Source organism: Schistocerca piceifrons, chromosome 1 (genome assembly GCF_021461385.2).
Source record: "Schistocerca piceifrons isolate TAMUIC-IGC-003096 chromosome 1, iqSchPice1.1, whole genome shotgun sequence".
Lineage (NCBI taxonomy): Eukaryota > Metazoa > Arthropoda > Insecta > Orthoptera > Acrididae > Schistocerca > Schistocerca piceifrons.
Genome location: NC_060138.1, coordinates 224203808 through 224223613, shown reverse-complemented (window position 1 = coordinate 224223613; position 19806 = coordinate 224203808). Strand labels below are relative to the sequence as shown.

General features: G+C 40.7%; 1 protein-coding gene across 1 annotated transcript in view; it reads right to left on the bottom strand.

The window, feature by feature from the left end:
• The window catches only part of LOC124792233 (zinc finger protein 236-like), a 231929-nt gene that overhangs the window by 75374 nt on the left and 136749 nt on the right, over positions 1 to 19806 (bottom strand). Inside the window, exons 17-19 of the mRNA XM_047257923.1 lie at positions 14244 to 14478; positions 11932 to 12121; positions 8017 to 8222 (exon numbers count right to left, since the gene is read on the bottom strand). Coding sequence (XP_047113879.1) covers positions 8017 to 8222; positions 11932 to 12121; positions 14244 to 14478 — 631 coding nt within the window. The remainder of the gene's footprint in view (positions 1 to 8016; positions 8223 to 11931; positions 12122 to 14243; positions 14479 to 19806) is intronic.

The window sequence follows — 19806 nt, the reverse complement described above, 5'->3', positions numbered from 1 at the left end:
AAAGTATACAGGCCTAGGCAATGTATAAAAAAATGCCAGATTTCACACAATGTCAGTAACATATACACCAACTGGTACTAAAAGAAATTTGGATCTAGAATATAAAGAGTTGGTTAGCAATACTTCCTTTAGGATCCTATTGAACTGCACTTTGTCTCTAAACTTTTTATGGCTGCACAAGCAAGTTATCAAAAATGTGTGATCCTGAAAATGACAATTTTCTGAACCATTGCAAGTGATTTTAAATCTTTAAACAGATTATTCTTATGAATAAATAAAGATTTGTTTGGATACTTCAGTAGTTCTATGATATGCTCCTCTCAATTAATACACATGGAGGAAACCTTAAAACTTTATAACTGCACATTCAATCTGTATACTAAGCAAGCTGTAAAAGTAACAAAGAAGACATTCGGAAAGGAAATTAAGTTTTAAGGAGAAGAAATAAAAACTTCACAGGTTTGCAAATGACATTGCAATTCTATCAGTCACAGGAAAGTACTCGGAAGATCAACTGAACAGAAAGGACAGTGCCTTGAAACGAGGTTATAAGATGGAAAAAAAGAGTAATAGAATATAGTCAAATTAAAACAGGGAATTAGACCAACCAGTAAATAAGACACTAAAAGTACTACATGGGTTTATTATCTGGGGATTAAAATAACTGACAACTGCAGAAGTAAGGTGGATATAAAATGCAGACTTGCAATAAAAACAAAAGAATTTCTGTAAAAGGGAAATATTTTGACATTGAATATAAATTTAAGTTTTCCAAAGTCTTTTCTGAAAGTATTTTCTTGAGTCTAGCAACTTACAGAAGTGAACATGGATGATAAACAGTATACATAAGAATGTATAGAAGCTTTTTGAGATGTGGTGCTATGGAAGAGTGCTGTATGATACGATGATTTGATTGAATAATTTATTAAGAGGTAGTGAATCTAGTGGGAAAAACAGAAATTTATGGTCCAACTCAGCTGAAAGAAGGGTTTGATTGATAGGACACAGACACTGAGGCATCAACGAATAGTTAATTTGATTACGAAGAGAGGTGTGGAGGATGAAAATTGTGGAGGGAGACCACAGATTGACTGCAGTTAGCAAATTTAAGTGATCTAGATTGAAGTAGTTATACAGAGACGAAAAGGCTTGCACAGGGCACACTAATCTGCAGAGCTGCATCAATTTATGCAGTCCTTGATCCCCAATTTTCTTCTTCATTTATTTTTTATTGTTTTGGGTTTCTTGCCTCAATCTGTAAAAACAAAACCCTTACAGGATCACTTTGTTGTCAGACTGTTATGATCCTTTTCATATGGAACAGGTTGGTGTAAGTTCACATTTATGTCACATATCAATTCCTATGGCCCTTGAAAAAAAAAAAAAAAAATTTAAGCTTCTAAGTCAGTGCAATCAGAAGATTCAGCCATTTATGTCACTCACTCATCAAAACCTATAGGGTGCTTCTAGTTAACATACTATCATTAAATTTGGCAAGAAGCATGGTTTCAGAGTGTAAGTACAGGAAAAAAATCTGAAAAATTTGTTATTTTTTATCCGTCTGTCTGTCCGTCTATTAAGACAAATTTTCTTTGGAATATGCTAGTCTATCCAGTTCACATTTATATCACATATTAAGGTCTATTCTCTGCTGGCAATGTAAAAAATTTAAGCTTCTAAGTCAACGCAATCGGCGGATCTGGTTCAAACTCACTCATCAAAACTTATAGGGTACGTCCCATTGACCTAGAATTTTGAAATTTGGCAAGAAACAAGGCTTCACATTACAAGTAAAGTAAAGTAAAATATCTGAAACTTGTTAAAGTGAACTATATCAAATAAAAAATATCTTTCTGCCATTTGAACATACATCGCATTCATAATCTGTCAAAAGCATAGTACTCAAACATTGCTGCATGTGAACTTAAAATTTAAGTTGTAGTCATGTTTTAGAAAGTAGGGGGAATAAAATCTTATTAAATTTTCTCTCTCTACATATATAAACTGACGTTCCCTACTCGTTTCTGTTCGTACGTCCGGGCTGCTCTGAGGAACTACTGTAGAGATTTTGATGTGGTCCTGGAATTCCTAGAACCAACATCTTGCCAGTATTGATATCAATAAGAGGCAAAAATTATTGAGATTCTAGATTACAAGGCTGGATGAACTACATATACACATAATTAAGTTTTTACAGAACTCGCAGTCCCACTCGCACTAGGCCAATTTTTTTTTAACTCTATGGTCCCTTAGCCCTTTTTCTGCATATTTTATTTTCTATTTATTTCCCAAAACTTAAGCTACAAAACTTGTTACTCCTGACTCATTTCATACATCTTCCATGGTCCAGAATTTGGAATGGCTTTCCCTTCCCTTCGGCATTTGTGCACGCACCCTTGTCTTCAAAATTCCACAAAGGTGGGAGTAAAATAACCGAGACATACCAAACACTGCTTGAAGAAAGGAGAAAAACACAAAAATGACAAAAGGGCAACAAACACTAAAATGGACAAACTCAGACAAGAAAACCACAGAGAGATGCACGAAACATATAGAAGAGATCAAATCAAGAGAGCAGATTACCATGGCTGGCTGGCTGACCATGAAAATAAAAAGGAGAAGCCAGCCACTCTGCAACACATCAAAACCTCCACCCTAAAAGGGGACAAAGGACATGTGCTAAATCTTAGATCAAATGATAAAACCCATCCTCACGAATAAAACATAAAACTAAAGCTGCTGTTGAGGCACTGTCGCCCAACACCGAAGGTAGGTTGCTGGGGGCGGCTAAACATGGGCAGTCCAGCATGAGGTGGAAGACTGTCGGCTAAACATGGGCTGCCTAGCATGAGGTGCAAGACTGTCATTTGTGAGCCACAGAGATACCAAGGTGGGTCCTCGCAACAGAGGAGGTAACCATGCGTTAACCACATATGGCCAATAGGGAGCCGGCAGAAAACAAATGATTTCCTGTGGGAGGACCGCATGGAAGACTTCCACACATTCGTAGTCTCCTTAATGACATGCAGTTTGTTGTACGTACTGTTATGCCATTCCATCTCCCAAAGCGAAAAAACACTGCAGCATAAGACAGAACACAGGTCAGTTGCAGAGATGTCCATCTCCAGAAGTGATTTCCGCTTAGCTTGTTTGGCCAGCCTGTCGGCAAGTTCATTTCCTGGGATTCCGATGTGGCCTGGGATCCACACAAACACCACTGAATGACGGGACCATTCCAGGACATAGATTGACTCCTGAATGGACACTACCAAAGGATGGCGAGGTTAGCACTGGTCTAAGCACGAGCCGACATGCTAAAGAGCACAAGATAGGGCTGCCAACTCTGCAGTGGAAACACTGCAGCCATCTGGCAAGGAGTGCTGTTTAATATGTTCTCCATACGCAAAGCCTACGTGACCATCGGCCATCAAGCCATCAGTGTAAACCACTTCATGGTCCCGGCACGTGTCGAGAATTGAGAGGAACTGATAGCGGAGAGCCGCAGGGTTAACTGAGTCCTTAGGGCCATGCGGAAGGTCCAGAAGAATCTGCGGCCTAGTTGTACACCATGGCGGTGTACGTCAATGGACCTCAAGGAGAGGTGTAATGGAAGAACTCCAGTTCAGAAAGGTGGGACCAGACATTAACTGGAATCTTAAGTCCTGACCTGGCCCCCGAAGCGGGAGATGAATCACTGTGGTTGGGAAAAGGAGACAGTAATTCGGATGCGCAATAGAACTACGGACGTGTGCAATGTAACTGGCGAGCAGTTGTGCATGCCTAACCTTCAATGGAGGGACTCCAGCCGCCACCAGGACACTGGTCGCCGGACTCGTTCTAAAAGCTCCCGTTGCTAGGCGAACGCCACAGTGGTCCAATGGGTCAAGTAAATGCAATGCTGAGGACTGCCACACCATAAACCAGACTCCCATAGTCAAGGCAGAATTGAACAAGGGCTCTGTCGAGCAATCTGCATCCCAGTTGGTGTTGCTCAGGCAGCGGAGGGCATTGAGGTGCTGCCACCACTTCCACTTAAGCTGGAGAAAGTTAGGTAGCCAAGTCAATCGGGCGTTGAAAACCAGTCCTAAGAATCGATATGCCTCCACTACAGTGAGTGGATCGTCATTAAGGTAAAGTTTTGGTTCTGGATGAACGGTGTGCTGCCGACAGAAATGCATGACACACGACTTCGTTGCTGAAAATTGGATGCCGTGGACTAGAGCCCTTGACTGCGCCTTGTGGATGGCTCCCTGTAGGCGCTGCTTGGCAACACCAATACTGGAGGAGCAGTGCAAAATGCAGAAGTCATCCGCATACAGTGAAGGTAAGACTGACGGTCCGAGAGCCGTTGCTAAACTGTTAATAGCCACTAAAAATAGAGACGCACTCAATATGAAGCCCTGCAGAACACCATTCTCCTGAATACGGGGGGAACTATTGGAGGCACCGATTTGGACACAGCTAGTACGGAGCGACAGGACATTTTGGATAAAAATCAGAAGCAGGCCCCAGAGACCCTACTCATACAATGTGGCACAGATATGATGTCGCCAGGTCGTGTCACATGCGTTACATAAGTAGAAAAAGACAGCAACCAATTCTTGGTGTCTGGAAAAGGCTGTTCAGATGGCAGACTTGAGGGACACAAGATTATCAGTGGTAGAGCTACCCTGGCAGAAGCCGCCCTGGCATGGAGCCAGTAGTCCACGTGACTCCAGGACCCAATCCAACAGCCAACACACCATGCGTTTCAGCAGCTTACAAGGAAAGTTGATAAGGCTGATGGGCTGGTAGCTATCCACATCGAGTGGGTTTTGACCGGGTTCGAGCACCGGAATGATGGTGTTCACTCGGCATTGCGATGGAAAGACGCCACCACACCAGATCCAGTTGAAGACGAGGAGATGTCATTTGTTGTCAGATGAGAGAAGTTTAATCATCCGACTATGGGTCTCATCCAGCCCAGGAGCTGTGTAGGGGCAATGTGCAAGGACACTGAGGAGCTCACACTCTGTAAATGAGGCATTAAAGGGTTCACTGTGGCATGTAGTGAACGAGATGACTTTTTTCTTTCCAACCGTCGTTTGAGGGTGCGAAAAGCTGTGGGGGTATTCCCTGATGCAGAGCCTCAAGCATTGTGCTCAGGAAAGTGCTTGGTGATTGCGTTTGCATTGGTAGATAACACGCCATTGATACCAGGGACACCTGTTGGGGCCTGGTACCCAAAAAGACGTCTGATCTTCATCCAGACTTGTGAGGGTGATGTATGGAACACAATGGTTGAGACTTACCTCTCCCAATACTCCTGTTTCCGTCTTTTTATAAGCTGGCGAAAGCGAGCACAGAGCTGCTTATGTCACTGTAGAGCTCGACAACGCCCTTTAATTGCCTTAGTGACTTCTGGCGACCACCAAGGGACTGAATTTCGCCGGAAGCACCCTAAAGAATGATGGATCATTAGTGACATGCTCAACGACAACATGGCACCATGTGAGGGAGATTCAGCGTTGACAGCAGAGGTGAAGGCTTCCCAGTCTGCATTGTTTACAGCCCACCTGAGTAGGCATTCGTGGGCATGATGCCGGGGGAGTGACAGGAAGATGAGGAAGTGGTCACTACCACACAGGTCGTCATGTGGTGTCCAGTGGATAGATGAGAGAAGGCCAGGGCTGCAAACCGAGACATCAACAGTAAATTTTTGACCACCCTACCTCTTCCAGTAAGCATGGTGCTACCCAACAAGAGGTTATGCTCGTTACAATCGCCCAAAAGTAGGAAAGGTTTAGGGAGTTGATCAATAAGTGCAGACGATACGTTCAGGGGTACTGCGCCATCTGGAGGAAGATATACATTGCAGACAGTTATTTCCTGTGTCGTCCTTATCCTTACAGCCACAGCTTCAAGAGGGGTTTGAAGGGGCACGGGTTCTCTACATACTGAGTTCAGGACATAGACGGAAACTCCACTTGACACTCTATTACAGTCGTTACAGTTCCTGTAATATCCCTTATAGCCGCAGAGGGCCACACTGGAGGGAACCAGGTTTCCTGGAGCGCAATGCAGAAAGCAGGTGTAAAGCTTAACAGATGCCGTAGTTCAGCCAGGTAGCGGAAAAAAGCGTGGCAATTCCACTGGAGGATTGCATGATCGTGAGACCAGGAAGGCATGAAACACTCAATGAGGCAGTCTATGCCTAAGGGGCACCTGCTGCCACCAGATGAGTACCTGTGCGATCAACATCCATCATTGTGTACGAGGGCCCAGTGAGATCATGTCCTCAGCAGCGCCAGAATCTCCACCTCATCCTCAGACACAGAGCTTGTAGGTAGTGGCGGTGTGGGTGCCAGCACAGTGCCTAGGTTCTTGAGGGTCTTTCTCTTTTTGTTTCTCTCGCTACTCCTTAGATTTGTTCCGGGTGGGAGGGCGTCACATATTCAGTCTCAAGGACTGAGGAGGACCGTGAAGCCCTACAACAAGCTGCCTGTTGTTGCTTCAGCCACTGGCAGGTGTCAGCTTTGTCTTTGGTAGGAACCAGGGAAGAGAATGACCCATGGGGTCCCTTCCTGATGAAGGAGCAGAAGACGACTTGTGTTTCCCTGGCTGAGAAGTGGGGACTCGTGTCCCCGATGGTTGAGGGTGGGAGTGTTGCCCCTGAAGTAGGTTATGGAGGAGCAACAGGGAGGGAAGTGCCCCCCACCATCAAGGGGGCAGGTGGAGTCCTACAGCTCTGAGAGCCAATGGTACGTGGCGGAACGGAAAATAGTAGAACCGCTGTCGTAGCAGCGGCATAGGTTGATGTCATATGCACAGGATGTAGCCTCCCATATTTTCTCTTAGCCTTAGTGTAGGTCAGTCAGTCCAGGGTCTTGTATGCCATTATTTTTGTTTCTTTCTGGAGAATCCCGCAGTCTGCCGAGCACAAGGCGAATTGTGCTCCCCGTAGTTGACACAGATGGGAGGCGGGGCACAGGGAGTATTGGGATGTGAAGGACGTCCACAATCCCGACAGGTGACACTGTAAGTACAGCGGGAAGACATATGGCTGAACTGAAAGCACTTAAAACACCGCATCGGGGGAGGGATATATGGCTTTACGTCACAGCGGTAGACCATAACTTAGACCTTCTCGGGAAATGTGTCACCCTCGAAGGCCAAGGTGAAGGCACCGGTGGCAATCTGATTATCCCTCAGACCCTAGTGGACGCACCAGACAAATTGGACACCTTGCGGCTCTAAATTTGTGCGCAGCTCGTCGCCAGGCTGCAAAAGAAGGTTCCTGTGAAATATGATACCCTGGACCATATTAAAGCTCTTATGGGGTGTGATGGAAACAGAAACATCGCCCCAGTTTGCATAGGCAAGATGAGCCCATGACTGGGCAGAGCATGCTTTTTTGATCAAGACTGACCATGACTGCATTCTGTTCTCTAAATGCTCCACAAAAAACTGAGGTTTCATCACAAGAAATATTCCCCATCAACCCTCGTAATACAAGGTACTGGGGTGAAGAAGCTCCACTGCCATCCTTAACCTGGTATTCCTCCCATGATGTGGCCTGGGTTGGGAGGGGTGGTGGGTGGGTGATGATGCTTCTTTGAATTGAAGTTAGACTTTGATTGCTTAGAGACTGCTGGTGTTTGCCCACCAGCAAGAGATGACGTGCTATGCTTCATGGCGTGACATCTGCTCTGATGCCACCCACTCCGACCAGGGGGGCCTTTTACTGTTGCTTCCATCAGCCACCACACCAAGAGTTAACTTGGTCTGAATGAACAGTATTTGGTGTATCTTCTGTAGCATACGCAAACATTTACACATATGAAGATGCTGTGATGTGTGTTTACCAGTAATTTCATACCTGAGTTAAGCAACAAACAAATGTTACTGCAATGCATTAAGTACTACTTATGCTAGCACTAATTACAAAGGTACAAAAGTAACAGTTACAACAGTAATAGTTTATTCAAAAACAATAAATATAGTAATTAAGTCAAGTTATGATTGAATTCACTGTACCTGTGTCAAAGTACTCTGTCCTTCGAGGGCTGGTAAAGTAATTGTTCCTGTTGCATCAGCATGAAGGGTGTGCGTTATTACACTAGCACTGTTCTGAGGGTCGTGCAATGTGTGTGTGATTACACTTGCACAATTCTGTTGATCATGAAGTGTGTGTGTGATCACACTTGCGTTGTTTGCAGGACTGCTACTATGATTCACTTCCTCTGCAACAATCATCACACAATATTGCTATTTTTTTCACAATCGATTCATAAAATTTCACTTTCAAAATTAATTTGTTACTGTACACAGAAATTATGGGGTCTACATTAATAGTACCACTCATCAGTTCTGCTGACATCATCATATTTTTATTTCAAGAAAACATGGAAACAATACACAATCATAGATTTTATCTGCTACATGCATAATTATTGTAAGCATATGTTTTTTAACAAAGGGCAAATTAAGTGATGAACATTGTTTTTGTACAATCTAGGTTTTGTATCTGAAGCCCATTTTCCAGTACACAACTGATTCCAAAGATGGTAGTCAAGCAAAGATGAACAAACATCAACTTCTTTAATCTACAGCCTTTTGACAAACTATAAAAGTTACCTCAGTTGCTATTTTAATCACAAAACAGTTACATTTGTACCATATAATTTCATAATATTCATTAGAGTAAAATGTACTTTAACTGAAGTGTAGCTTGTAGCTGAAGGATCTGACTTTTGGCCGCCTCAATGTATGTGTTATTATATATTTGTCAATAATGTATTATAGAAATTATGGCAATCAATATTTTTGCGACTGTTGGGATATAGAATGACATATTTCGAACAGGTAGGCTGCTTAGCTCTATGTAGGAGGGGCTTGGGAGCATGGCTTCTACAAAGTAAAGTTCCTATGAGCCTCCAAAGATTCAACTAGCAGAGCCTAAGTGTATCCCCGAACTTCCATGTGATTTTCATGTTCTGATGCTTACATCAAAAGGTAATGAAAAGAGTGGCTGAAACTTCGCTATAAAATCCCTGTCTCTCTATCTACAATGCTTTGAAGCTTGATTAATCAAAAGTTGGTATTAATGTTTTGATAGTGTTTTAAATAGTTTTTTGTTTTGCCGTAGGCAACTCTATTTGCCTTTGGAATCAGTTTGTAAATGTCTTACTAGAGTCCATTAGAACATTGAAACATAAAATGTACTGTTACTGTTATTAGCAAGTTTCACTGAGTGACTATTGTACCCAAGTTAGAGAGAGTTTTATTTTCTTTTGAATAATTGCAGGATATCAGTGAGTCTGAAAACGCCGTAATATAAATTTAGTGTGGAATTTTTAGGTAAAAATTTGGGACATGAGCTTTAAAAAGAACTACTGAATCACTCAAATGTTAATAGTCATAGACCCTTTTGTAACACAGAATGGGGGACATACTGCTTTGATATATAAACAAGTGAGTTACAGTAAGTAAAATATGAATTAATAGGTGATAAGAAGTCGTTCCTCTGTTGTAACTACCTATTTAGGCTGCTGCAGGAAGTGCTTATAATGGGTGGTAACATTTTTCCACTGACATCACATTTTCTAACATTTTAACAAAAAACTTAAATCAGCATGGTAGCTGCTCTGTTTGCTTCTGGTAGCCAATCACAGCACAAGACCTGTCATGTCACGGAAACTTCACTGCTTCATCTTGTGAACTTATAATGCCGCAGATTGAACACATACAAAAATTAAGTGTGTCAAGTTCTGAATTGAAATCAATAAAAACATTGGGTATGCAGTGAAGTTAAAGATCTCTCAAAAGGACACCTTTTAGAACGATTTGTTGTAATAAAGTGTCACGAAATGTGGTGTTGGCAGATAAATATGCTACCTATAGATCTTATCTTTGAGTTAGCTTCTGATGTAATTTAGTAGTTGACCATGAAATGGAAAGGATGTAAAGTACGCAAACTTTTGACTAGAAAGAGACAGATATCTCACAATGATCATGGGTTTGTGCATTCGAGTGAGAGAGAGAGAGAGAGAGAGAGAGAGAGAGAGAGAGAGAGTGAGAGTGTGTGTGTGTGTGTGTGTGTGTGTGTGTGTGTGTGTGTGTGTGTGTGTGTACTTTTACTTGAGAAACAACAAGAGCTTGAATTCTAGTGTAAACGATGTTTTCACTTCTCTGTTTCTATGCGCTACATAAATAATATACAAAAGGATGCAAATGATAATGAATAATGTAACTGAAGTGCCCCCCCCCTCGCCAACCACACACACACACACAAATACACACTAATGCAAACACAACTCACACACACTGACAGTGTGGCTGCAGTTGCCTGAGACTGCAGTCATTTGTGTGTGATTTGCATTTGTGTGTGTGTGTGTGTGTGTGTGTGTGTGTGTGTGTGTGTGTGTGTGAGATATATATATATGACGAATGCCTTATTGACCAAAAGCTCTATTTGTGACAGCCTTTTTGTTGTGCCTATGTGCGACACAGCACCTCGCTATAAAGTGAGTATCCTTTTCATAATATTGTTAAGAAAAAAAAAAATTCGTTTTGTCTGTGTGTTGACTAATAATGTTGGGAGAGGGAATCCGAACTATCAAACTGGTGCACCAGGTACCCAGACCCCATCCACTGACAGAAAAACTGCATGTCACGGATGTGGGTAGTCTTTTTTTGGAAACTCATTCTCAGTGGTAACTTGGTGGTTATGCCAATGTATTATCCTCTACAAATGTTAAGGTTAACTAATGGATTATTTGCGTGGTCTCTGAGGTAATATAGACACTCAAGGAAGGATGTACAGGAACATTATGAGATGGAAAAGTTGGAAACAGCATGGAGATCCTCATCAAAATGGTTTAATAACATCAGGTGCTATGATGATCTGAGTTACTGTCAAATTTTACAATCAAAGTATACTTACTCACGACAGCAGGTTAAGTGTTTGTTCTCAGGGGGTTTCCATGCAATGGCATGAAATTTCTAACCCTTTCTGCCCTTGTTCAAGTTATATCCCTTATACTATCTGAGGTATAGGGCAAATGAATTTCCAGTGCTCATCAGAAGACGTCTTCTCATAGGTGTAGGCTATATTTTACAGCTTTTTATATGTGTGGCTGTATTAAGGAACAGTTGGTTTATTGGAATAAATAACCCAGTGTGGTGCAGATGTTCTTTCAGCTACTCTTGACCCATTCACATCACATGCCTCATGCTTCTTCATTCATATTTACATGCCATGCTCTATGCTCCCAGTGTGCCGAGATTAAAATTCTTCTCAGTCTTTCACAATGGTGCATTTATTTTGACAGTTGACACTGTTGTGTCTTTCCAAAAAAAAAATTCTGATTCTGACTCAACAATTGCATAATGCAGCCCAGGCAGGAAAAGAGTTATTGACAAGTTGCACTACCAATTATTTGGGAATGCTCTGAGTTACAATAACTTCTGGGAGGTGCCTGAATCAACTGAACTAATTTGCATAAAGGTACTGTAAGTGTGTGTGTGTGTGTGTGTGTGTGTGTGTGTGTGTGTGTGTGTGTGTGTGTGTGTGTATTTTCTGAAGAATGCTTTGGCCAAAAGCTCAGAGTGCAACAGTCTTTTTGTTGTGCTTGTCTGCAACTCAACATTTCAACTGTACGGTGAGTAACAATTTACTCTTTTTATAATACTGTTGATATTCAAAACCAAACTTTCCACAGTTTGAAACCCTTAATTTGCATGGATGTATCATTTAACCTTGCTATCATAATTATGTTTAGTATTTCTGAAATATTTGTGAGTCAGAGGAAGAAAATAATTTGCTGCCATCACATTCTGCTGACAAAAAAATCTTTGGTGTACATTCAACAACAATTAACACAATTACAAACTTTATTTTATTGCAATGCAAAATACAAGAAAACTGGATTCAAGCAAAACTACACAAACCTGCTGTTAATGGCTGGGTAAGTGTCGTTTGTGTTAAGTCCGATTCGATGTTATCTTGTGACCCTGTTTCTGCTACATTAAAAGGATTATCTGAGAATGCCTGAGTGAAATCTGGGCCCAAGCCATCAGGTGGGAAGTTACTACTATTTAAATCCCTGTTACCTTCTTTATCTGTCCTTTGTTGAAGAGCCTGCAAAAGTTAAGGAATTAATCTTTATGTTGATCAGAGACACAATAGTTTCACAGTCCCCTCTCCCTCCAAAATCACTATTCTCAAGAAGTGTATTTCCATCACAGTAATGAAATATCTTTTTTCTCTTGTCATCACTGGATACAACAATCTTTTTAACAATTGTGAAAATCCACTTAAGTTATTACAAATAAGTGGAAACATTATATTCATTAGATTGCATTTCATCAATTCAAATAGGGTGTAATTATGGTGTATTCTGCACATGGCAAAAGCACATTTAAAGGTAACAATTTTAGGAAAAGATACAAAATTCACTTTGATGAATAACTATTTTCCTTTTTATTATTCATCACTACTATTTTGAACATTTTGATATTTTCCATTAATTTCACGTCTATGAACTTCACAATCAATCATCTCCAACAGATTGTAACTATATTTCTTTATGCGGTTCTTCACAATTAACGAAATGACTGACTAGATCCTGGCACCTTCATGTAGGTTCGGCAACCTGCCCCTCGTACTGGAGACTGTGCTCTTTTCTCCCTGACTGCCCAACATCTCTTTATTACACATTTTATCCACCATTAAATTTATAATATCCTTTTTAGCACCAGATTTCAGGTGCTTCCATTTTCTTCTTCTTCAACATTCCTATATATGCAAGGGCATGCTGAAAAGTAATGCCTCCTAATTTTTTATTCTGTTCTCAATATTACATGCATATTACTTGGCCAACTTTCCAACTTCGCGGATGTCAGCTGCAACCCTCTGCTGCACAAGGGCTCTGAATTGTAGCATGTAACATGGCAGTGCGTAATATATCTATGTCAGTGTGTGAGAAACATTGCCAATTTTTAACTGGAGAAAACATGCCTCCAAGTGACATTCATAGAAGAATGATAGCTGTGTACAATGATGGTTGTATGGACATCAGTAATGTGGGACAGTGGATTGTTTGTGCTCGTAATGAAGGAAATGGTGGTGCTACCCTCAACATGCGTGACAGAGCACTGAGCAGATGACCTGGCCCCCATCCAATTTTCATCTGTTTCGAAAACTTAAAGAACACTTTTGTGGACTTCACTTTGATAGTGTTAAAGTGGCGCAATCAGAGGAGAGGCTGTAGCTTCATCAACAAAGTACAAGTAACACAAATTGGTTTCTCCTTGGGAGAAATGTGTGTGTCATCAGGGTGACTATGTTGAGAAATAAATATACAGACATGAAAAATAAAGATGTAAATGTTAAGTAATTTTGTGTTATTTAAAACCTTAAAAAGTTTTTACATAAAAAACTGGAGGCATTGCTTTACAGCAAGCCCTCATAATTTCTACAGTTGTGCTCCATTGCGAGAAACAGGTACCAACAACATCATTTCAGACAATGGTTGACGCAAGTATAAATGGAGTGAAACGAAGCTCATTCTGTAGACCATGCAATACTTCAAATATAGGGTGTTTCAATGCACGATGCAATGCTTCAGTTTCACTGATGACAGAAATACAGTAAGGTAATTACTGGTTAGGAACTGCACCAAGCCACACACATCTGTGCTTATTTTTATTCTGTCACAATAACATAAAAATATAAGCACAAGCGTGCGCGCGCGCACACACACACACACACACACACACACACACACACACACACACACACACACACACCCCTTTCATTCCTCCAACATGTAAAATAGTGTAATTTGAGTAGGAGAGTAGTTGTGGCACTTCTACAGAACTGGTTATCATAACAAAATTTTCTATGTAGTTGTTATTGGCATCTCTTCTGCTGTTGATGTTTTACGAGTAATATCGAGCACATGTGTATGGAAGAATACACAGAATTAATATAGGAGCAAAAAAAAGTTGACCACTGAAGATGGTTTAAATAAAGCGAAACATGCCTGATCCGAATAAAATCACAATCACAAAAGATGGAGTAACTTCCATATTAGTTCCATAATACATGTTTAAATCATCTTTTAATGTAAAAGTAGAAAAACTCTGCAGATGCTTCTTTACAAAGCAGAAGATCATACACCAGGTTGTGCCATTATTATATTGCCAAAAGAAAATATACAGTTCAATCGAGTGGAAATACAACCAAGAAGATAAATTACCTGAAGCACTAATTCCTGCCGATGAGTTTTCATGTGTGTTCTACAATTAAAAGATGTTTTGAATGTTTTACGACAGTAAGGACACATAAATGGCCGACTCTCACTATGTGTCACCATGTGTCTCTTAAGGCTGCTGTTGGTTGAGAAATTATTGTCACAAAATGGGCAACTGTAGATCTTTGCTCCTTCATGTGTTCGCAAGTGTGTCTTCAGTGATGCATTTGAGATGAAGCTCCTGTAACAAATTAGGAATGTATCTGCAGGATTTAAAGAGGATTATTCAGATAAATATATTTTTGTTAGAATTTTATATTAAGACAGCAAAAAAAATGGTTCAAATGGTTCTGAGCACTATGGAACTTAACATCTGAGGTCATCAGTCCCGTAGAACTTAGAACTACCTAACCTAACTAACCTAAAGACACCACACACATCCACGCCCGAGGCAGGATTCGAACCTGCGACTGTAGCAGTCGCGCGGTTCCGGGCTGAAGCGCCTAGAACCGCTCGGACATCGCGGCCGGCATTAAGACAACAATATCATATATTTAGAACAATTATACCATTCTGAACTACAATACAAAATCAGAAGCATTCATCATATTTCAGAATTTGTAGTCACTTTGATATACATCAGTGTTTGATTGGTACTGACTTCCACGCAACACTTCCTTAATAGTCTCAATTTTTCCAGTGGCATATTAGTCCAAATGTCAAGCCAGAGAATAAATGTACCCTGCTGTCTAGTGGCTAATATTTCCGGATTCTAGCCATTTTCATATAAGAATTTTGACCACTGCTAGAGATGAGAATAAGATAAAAATTTCCTTGGTGCATCCACCGTTGCTGATATGTGCAATTCATAGTACAGTAGAATCTTGATAGTTCGAGTTTCCCATAATCCAAGCCTCTATTTATTTATTTTTAAGTTGCAACGATCAACTCTCTTTTTTTTACCGACATGATAAATAATGAAAACATCATTGCAAAAGATAGATAGGGAGAGTACAGCTCAGTGACAAAGCAGACAACAATGCAATCAACACCGACGATTAGCTCGCTGCCCTGTTGCATGAACATCTGTTGTCAGTATGGCACGAAATACCCCGACTGCTGCCAGCTGCTACCGATCAAAACTGGGGAGTTCATAAGCTGCTGTAGTTCCCAGTACCTGTACTGTACAGTGTTGTGTGTCTTTTTTTTTTGTTGACTGTGTGTACCATTGTACACCTTACAAAGTTGAGTGCTGTAACAAAAAAGAGGAAATTTGTGCCTTTGCATTAAAATTAGAAGCACTAAGATGACTTGACAAAGGAGAAACAATAAAAAAAAACTTGCTCTCGAATATGGTTGTCGGTGAAGTTACTGGTGGTGACTGGCGAAGAAACCGACTTAAATTGGAACAGTTTTCTTCACAGAAATACTCACACGAATCTCTCAGTCGAAGAAGTATAAAGAAGTCAGACTTCGAAAAAACAAGTGAGGCACTGTTCATGTGGTTTACCCAACAGAGACAGAAGGGTGCTCCAATTTCTGGCCCAATCTTGCAAGGAAAAACTTTGTTTTTCAGAAACCAGCTGCAGGAAGGAGATGACAATTTTTGCCGCTAGTGTGGGCTGGCTCGACAAGTGGAAGAAGAGGTATGGAGTGCGTCAACCAGACGTATGTGGAGAAAAACTCTTTGGTGACGCTCAGGCCGTTTCAAAATTTATCGCCAAGTTTAAAAAAATCATAACTGACGAAAATTTGTCTAATGAACAAATATATAACTGTGACGAAACTGGGCTAAATTTTAAAATGTTACCAGCGAGATCACTTGCTTCTTGTGAAGAAAAAAGTGCTCCTGGGCACAAAAAAAGCAAAGAGCGGCTCCCAGTTATGGCAGCTTCAAATGCAACTGGAAACCACAAACTAAAACTAATTGTGATTGGGAAGGCTGTCAAGTCAAGAGCATTCAAGAATGTATCCATCTCAGCTCTTCCAGTTGTCTATACACATCAGAATAATGCCTGGATGAATCAGGAAATCTTCAAGAAATGGTTTTTTTACTCATTTGTACCTGACTGCAAGATTTTTTTAAAAGAAAAGGGGACTGCCACGCAAAGCAATTTTGCTCATGGATAATGCGTCCTCACATCCAAGTGCAGGAGAACTGCAGTGCGACGGTATCCGCGCCTTGTTTTTCCCACCAAACGTTACCTGTCTCATTCAGCCCATGGATCAGGGTGTTCTGGAATGTGTGTGTGTGTGTTAAAAAAAAAAAAAAAAAAGTATCGATGGCGATTGCTACAGTCAATCCAGCATTCCGAAGACAACGAAAGCATTATAGGAGCTTTGAAGAAAGTGACTTTGAAGGACGTGTACTGGATTAGCGAATCTTGGAGCGAAATAAAGTCAGACACAATTTCTAAGTCATGGAGGAAAATTCTACAGGAAAGTATGCCAGACACAGAAACTGAAGATTTAGCAGATGACGACGATCAACCATTGTGTAATTTAATCAGAAGATTGCCAGGGCGTGAAGAGGCAGAAGGGGTGAAGTAGGCGAGTGGTTAAATTCGGACAAACAGTTGGAAGTGACAGACTCTTCTATAACTGACATGGTTAACATTCCATCGCAGTGTGAGAATGACGAGGCAGGGGCTGCACCGATGATAAGTCACACCGATCGCTAGGCTGCTCTTGAGGCCTCCGTATGCTACGTGGAACAACAGCCTGAGGCAACACCAACTGACCTACTGCTCCTGAGACGGTGGCATGACATTGCCACGAGGAAACGTTGCAGCTTCATCAAACAAAAGACACTTCACTATTACTTGTCTAAATAAATAACTGTTGTTATTCTGCCAATGCAAATGCATGTGTAAATACTTTTATTTTAATAAAGTTCATATTTTGACCTGTATTACTTACATCATCATAATATTTCTTTTTCCCATTTAAATTTCGATAGTCCGAGTTTTCGATAGTTCGAGGTGGTTCTGGTCCCGTTCATCTCAAACTATCGAGACTCTACTGTAGCTAAGAACTTGATCATGTCCAAACGGGACACACTATAATGCCTACTACTTTCCATTCTACAGTGTGTGCAAAAGCATAGTCGTCACCCAGCATCTGACTAATACAATCCAATGTAGATAAGAATATCAGCCAAAGTAAGTCAGATGCCACTCATTATTCCTGTGTCACAGGTTCCTAGGGAATTAAGGGGACAATTTTAGGTTATAATTTTATTTCCGGAGTGTTAAGCAGATGAATGATGTGACAACCCAGATGAACTGTAGTTCCAGGCCAACATAATCAACGAGGACAAAGTAGCCATGGGTGTGTGTTTTTAGACAGTTTTGAAGAAGATATTGTTGGAAGCTCAGTAATTAGTCCAGCAACGGCATCACAAAATAGGCCCTTTGCTTGCAAAAAATTTTTATATTGTGTATATAATTGAGAGTGTGTTGATTCCAAGTTTAACTCTCAAGACAACTTTTTATGGCCAAAAAACCAAGAAATTTTGGCACTTTTTCAGGTTTTCTCCTATTACTCAAAAACTATGCATCCTACTGAAAATGTTGCCCAAATTAAAATGAAAGAACATTAAATTTTGCGTCAAATGACCTATTTAAATATCCAAATTGGTGCAATCATTTGGCCATAATCAGTTGCCAAAGTTCGTTCATTTTTACCAATCTGGCTCAAAAGTTGGCTGCAGCAACTGTAACTGAAAAATGTCAACTTCAAATGAAAAATGTCAAAGCTGTAGAGCATGAAATTTCATGTTACAAAAGTGACTAGATTTTCAGTTTTATGCACTATTAAGCATTAATACACTTGAAAGTCAAAGCAATTCCATTTTGTTGCTTTTTTTTTAAGTCAAAATTAACTCTATATAAATGGAAAAACAGTGTGTTGCTTTGTCACATGCAGTGATTTCTGCAGCAAGGCCAAGATCATTTCTATCTTTATTATTGATAGGGTTCAGTATATTCATCCACAAAAGATTTGGGTCGAGACTTATTGTCAACGCTCTTAGTGCAATTTGATTCACAGCTCCATATATTGAAGCTTCCCTATTTGAGATGTCATTGACTGCTCGACCTGAGCATCCTAACATAGCCAGTGGAGGATTCATTCAGCTCATCTCTGATAATGGCAATTTTAGCATCTGCACAACTGACAGGTTGAATACTTACCATTCTATGGGAGGAAGTCTCTCCCTACACAGCTGTGGAGTCTGACAAGAACACTGATTGACAAAAAAGACATTCAATTTCTGAATTTTTGTCTAGCCAATGGAGAACAAAGTCTTCTGAAAGATCTCGTCATTTAAAGACACCAGGTTCTCCAACAGATATCATTTTCAATGAAGGTACGAATGCTGTATTCATACAGGAGAAGTTTGTTGCAAATAAGAGCAACAAGAACCACTTGATTTTTTTGCCCATGAGGAAGTTTGAGGATGGAGGTATTCATGTACTACAGGCAGATGACGCTGATTTATTAATTGTGGAAACATCTGTTTCCCAAGTTACTAAGTCTGACGGTGCAGCAATTGTAAGAGTGGACATTGGCATGCTTGTTCTCATAATGGGCTGAGGAAACAACTACACCAACGTGTACTTCCATAAACGGGGAAGAGAGAAATCAGCATGAATGTGGTACTCCAGTAAGTCTTTCAATTTCAATCCTGCATTTGCTCTTTTCAGCCATGTCTTCAAAGAACTTGATACCAAATTCTCTTTTTTTTTGGGCAAGGGAAAGGGAAGTCACGAAACCTTATGAAGCAACAGCCACACCTCAAAGTGCTAGCTGCTGAATTTGTTATAACCTAAGTCTCCCAAGACTTAATAGCACAGGCTGGAGAGCAGCTGATTGTAACACTGTATGGGAGTTACAATTGTGTGACTTTGGATGAACTTCTGTGTAAAGTCTGCCCTGAGAAAAGCTTTCCATAAGAAAGGCAACTGCCAACATCAGACCCTGCTAGGTGGCACTCATTGCGATCTTACCATCAAGTGCAGTCCTGGGTGGGGAATGAAACTGATCAACACCAGTGGGAGTGGAAGAAAAACTTATCAAGTTTGTTTCCCATGAGGATGACAAAAAATCTGGCACCGCATACTGAAGTGAAGACGATTTCCTGAGCATGCAAAACAAGATGAGCAGAAGTATGTGGATGTCGCAAGCCTGGACTGAGCTGCTTGTTACGTACAAATGTTGTCGCTTATCTTGCAAGAACGCTCCTGAAATTGGGCTCTATGAGGATGAGGAAGTTGGTGAAGGTGCCGCAATGGATCCTGAAGATCGGATGCTCGACCACGACATACCACAGTCTCCCAAACAACCTCAATGGAATTGAAATCTGAAAAAATGTTAATCTTTCATATTTAATTGTTTTTTAATATTGCTAGGCGCTATTATTTGTTCATTTGTACAAATTTTATATTACACACACATAAATACATATTGGCCATTGCTATGTGCTTGGTTTTCATTTTAGCAATCCACTCTTACAAATCAAGTCATGGATAAAAACGAATAAAAATACACATGAATGAAGGAAATTAAA